General features: G+C 53.4%; 1 protein-coding gene across 1 annotated transcript in view; it reads right to left on the bottom strand.

Moving 5' to 3' along the window:
• Window positions 1–680: 680 nt before the first annotated feature.
• INSRR (insulin receptor related receptor) overlaps window positions 681–3,916 on the bottom strand; it is a 19,763-nt gene continuing 16,527 nt past the window's right edge. The window contains exons 18-22 of the mRNA XM_084769634.1: window positions 3,314–3,424; window positions 3,042–3,201; window positions 2,655–2,784; window positions 2,385–2,519; window positions 681–1,693 (exon numbers count right to left, since the gene is read on the bottom strand). Of these exons, the coding sequence (XP_084625760.1) occupies window positions 1,453–1,693; window positions 2,385–2,519; window positions 2,655–2,784; window positions 3,042–3,201; window positions 3,314–3,424 (777 nt within the window). The 3' untranslated portion in view covers window positions 681–1,452. The remainder of the gene's footprint in view (window positions 1,694–2,384; window positions 2,520–2,654; window positions 2,785–3,041; window positions 3,202–3,313; window positions 3,425–3,916) is intronic.

Here is a 3,916-nt window from a genome sequence, read left to right as displayed (position 1 = left end):
TGACTTCCCAGGCCGTGTCGTGATGGTTCGGTGACTTCCCTAGCTGCTACAGGGCTGTGCAATGTGCAAGGCTGCTCAGGAGATTGGGGGCAGCAGAGTCATCCTGAGTGCGTAGAGCTAGAAAGCTTTGAGACCCTGGCAGTGACATGAAAGCCAGGACTGACCCCCTGTACAACGTCAGTGCCCTTCAAAGGCATATGGGACAGAAGTGGAGATTCTGGCCTTCCAGAATAGGCACAGGGAGCCTGACACAGACCCTGTGCTGGCATGTGTCCCCTGCCTTGGCCAGGGCACTAGTAGGGACAGGGCCCCTCCTCCACTCCATGTTCTGGCTTCCCTATGTCTACCCTGTGATTTTTTTTCTGGAAAGCAATGCCTGACCAATGGTCAGGTTCAGCCATGGACTGAGACTCAGACGAGGGGTAGAAGACTGGCTGGTTCTGCTGAGAGGCCAGATACAGGAGTCCCCTGTGGGCCTCAGCCACTTCTGGCCATGAGTGTCACAATGACAAGAGTGTTCTGTTGTCACTGGTATGGCGATCCTGGCTGCCGGGGTCCTTATGGAGGAGGTAATGTTTCACAGTGGTATATTCATCCTGTGTTGCTGCCTTAGGAAAGAGAGAGGATGTCTATGGAGCGTCAACACTGTGTGGATGGAGAGATAACGGGTAGCCTGGGACCAGAGTACAAACAGGGCTCGGTATTTATTGTATCTTCTCCAGTCTTCCCGGGAGAGGCTGGGTGGGAGATGGGAGAGAGGAGACTAAGGCTCTCACAGCCTTAGCATCCAGGGGATAACTGGAAAAGGGGGAGACTATGAATGCATCAGGGGACATCCTTGGGGACAAAAGAGGGAGGAGCACCAATCTTGAGGTTTCTGGGTGGAGCAGGGGAGAGAAGTGAGGGCCAGGTTGGGAAGCCTCTTGCTCAGGGTCCTAGGGTTCCTGTTCTGTCCTGGTGTATGGGACAGAGGGGAAGAGCCGAGCAAGGGGGAAAGACTAGGGAGTGGTATGAAATTTTGTTTCCAGGTCCCAAGGCAAGCAGAGAGATCTCTAAGCCTGCCTCTGGTCACTCATTGGCTTTCAAGCTGTTGATGACCCAAAGTTGGAGGGGGTGTGTCTCTGGACCCTGGCTCCAGTGGACTAGCTTTCTCAGTCTGAACAATGTCTCTCTCTGAGGGCAGGACACTCCTGCCCTAGGGTCTGAGGGTCCCCCCCCACTGCCTGCCGTGGCCTCTCCTGTTTTCCCACAGGCTATCGCTGTGAGTCATCTGTGTGCTCAGAAGCTTCCTTTCTGACTCCTTTCTGACTAACTCTGTTAGTGCTGAGCTCATTCTTGACTTGCCTGAGGGAGACTGGGTATGTGTGTGAGAGAGGGGAGCAATGGGCCATAAAGGTTGGGTTCTTCCTGCTCTAGCCATAGGAGGCCAGTCAGGCGGGGAACAGGTGACCCTCAGTGTCCTGGGTCCCCATTTAGGGGACTATAGTCTGAAGCTCCATTTGAGGTTGGTGGGGAGTCAGGCTCTGTCTCAGCAGGCAGCAAGGAGGCCTGGCCCCGTGGGCACTCTGGGCTGTAGTAGAAGGAACAGAGTCGGAAAGAGGGCCGAAGCTCATCCTGTATGCGATCCAGGATGTGGACGAAAGTAGGACGCAGGCGGGCACTGTGCTGCCAGCAGCTTCTCATCAGCTCCTGTCTGGTGGGGGTGAGGAGGGGTCAGAGGGGAATAAATGACCAAAGCAGACAAGTTAAGAACTGGGAGAGGCACTCGAGAGGCAGAAGCGGGTGGATCACTGTGAGTTCGAGGCCAGCCTAGTCTATAGGACAGCCAAGGCTACACAGAGAAACTCTGTCTTGAAAAACCAAACCAACCAACCAAGCAACAACAACAAAAAGAACTGGGAAAGTAGGGCTGGAGATATGGCTCTGTGGTTAAGAGCACTGTCTGATCTTCCAGAGGTCCTGAGTTCAATTCCCAGCAACCACATGGTGGCTCACAACCATCTGTACTGGGACCTGATGCCCTCTTCTGGGATGCAGGTGTATATACAGGCAGAGCGTTCATATACATAAAATAAATAAGTAAATCTTTAAAAAAAATATCTGGGAGTAGCCTGTAGTGGTACCATTAATCCCAGCATGTGGGAGGCAGAGGCAGGTGGATCTGTGAGTTCTAGGTCAGCCTGGTCTAAAAAGTGAGTTACAGGACAGCCAGGGCTACACAGAGAAACCCTGACTCAGAAAACCAAAACACCAAAACCAAGTCAAGAACTGGGGGGGGGGGGGTCAGTGATGTCAAAGCTTTGGAGGTGTCTGGGTCAGAATCAAGGGTAGTGAGCACAGTGCGGGGAGGAAGGAGGGGCGGGCAGGTAGCAGGGAGGACTCACAGCTGAAGTGGACAGTCCTGCAGGTCCTCTAGTGCTCCACCATCCATGACGAATTTGAGCACCTGCTCATTTGATAGACCCTGGTACGGTTGTTCAGCCAGGGTCGCAATCTCCCAGAGGACCACACCGAAGGACCTGGAGGACATGAAGGACAGCCTGAGTCTGGCACCCATCAGGCTGCTCAGTGGCCCCAGTGAGGAAGTGTTCTAGGCCCTCCCCAGATGCCCCCCATGCACGTCCCTGGAACCCCCTCCTCCTTCCAGGCCCTACCAGACATCTGAGTGAGTGGTGAAGATCCCATCTTTGAGGGACTCAGGAGCCATCCAGCGCACAGGCAACAGTCCCTTTCCACCCTTGCGGTAATAGTCTGTCTCGTATACATCCCGAGTCATCCCAAAGTCTGGAGAGAAAGAGTTTAGGGGGGCATGCTGTGAGTCATGTAGTCGTTACCCTGGAAGACAGTCCCCAAACCTCTCTACCTCCAGCTTCTAAACGTTCTGGAAGGCGTGAGCTTGAAGGATCTTGGAGGTTACTTATTCTCTCGGACATGGAGATGGGGGACATGGGGCTGTGAGGCCTCTGAGCCAGCCTCTGAGTCTAGCTTAGGGAGACCGTCTATACCGTCAGTTTCCCTCATCCGCCTGGTAACCACCGTACCACCAATTTTGACGGTGAAATCCTGGGACACCATGCAGTTGCGGGCTGCCAGGTCCCGGTGCACAAACTTCTTGGCAGCAAGGTAGGCCATGCCATCTGCAATCTCACCAGCCATCTGTATCATGTCACCAAGTGCTGGCTGTGGGAGGCCAGGGTTGTTCTACCGGCGAGAGAGGGTGCTGGTGAAGGGCTGCCCCTCACCTACCCCGTGCCCAACACTTCCCAATCCCCCCCCCCAGCCTCCTATCACTCAGGGTCTTTCTTGTTCCAACCTCTGCCTCGGGTCTCAGAGATCGGAGATGACTCTTGAGGTCCCCACGGGTCATTAACTCCATGATGACCAGAGTTGGCTGGCCCTGAGACACCACACCCAGGAGACGGACCTGGGGATGACAAAGATGTTTGTTGTAGTTCCTCCATCTCTATGATCCACAGGGCTGAAACCCTGGGCCTGCTGCGGGGATAACCTGACTCAGTTGCCCATCCTGATCCTTACTCGAATGTAATCCTTAACTCTTTTTTAAAAAAAATATTTATTTATTTATTATTGTGTGTAGAGTGTTCTTCCTGCATGTACACGTGCAGGCCAGAAGAGGGCACCAGATCACATTACAGATGGTTGTAAACCACCCTGTGGTTGCTGGGAATTGAACTCAGGACCTTTGGAAGAACAGGCAGCGCTCTTAACCACTGAGCCATCTCTCCAGCCTGTAATCCTTAACTCTCAACCCTGATCACATTATCATCACAATCTTGACTTGGCCCAACCCTAGTAACTCTCTAGACACCTGATGCTGCACCCGGATCATGGCTTTATAAGCTCTAGACATGACACTGTTCCTATTAGAACTTTAACTACAGTTCCCAACCCTGAC

The sequence above is a fragment of the Acomys minous genome (assembly GCF_964271855.1).
Source record: "Acomys minous genome assembly, chromosome: 19".
NCBI lineage: Eukaryota > Metazoa > Chordata > Mammalia > Rodentia > Muridae > Acomys > Acomys minous.
The sequence above is the reverse complement of the archived record's forward strand: the minus strand, read 5'-3'. Positions and strand labels throughout refer to the sequence as shown.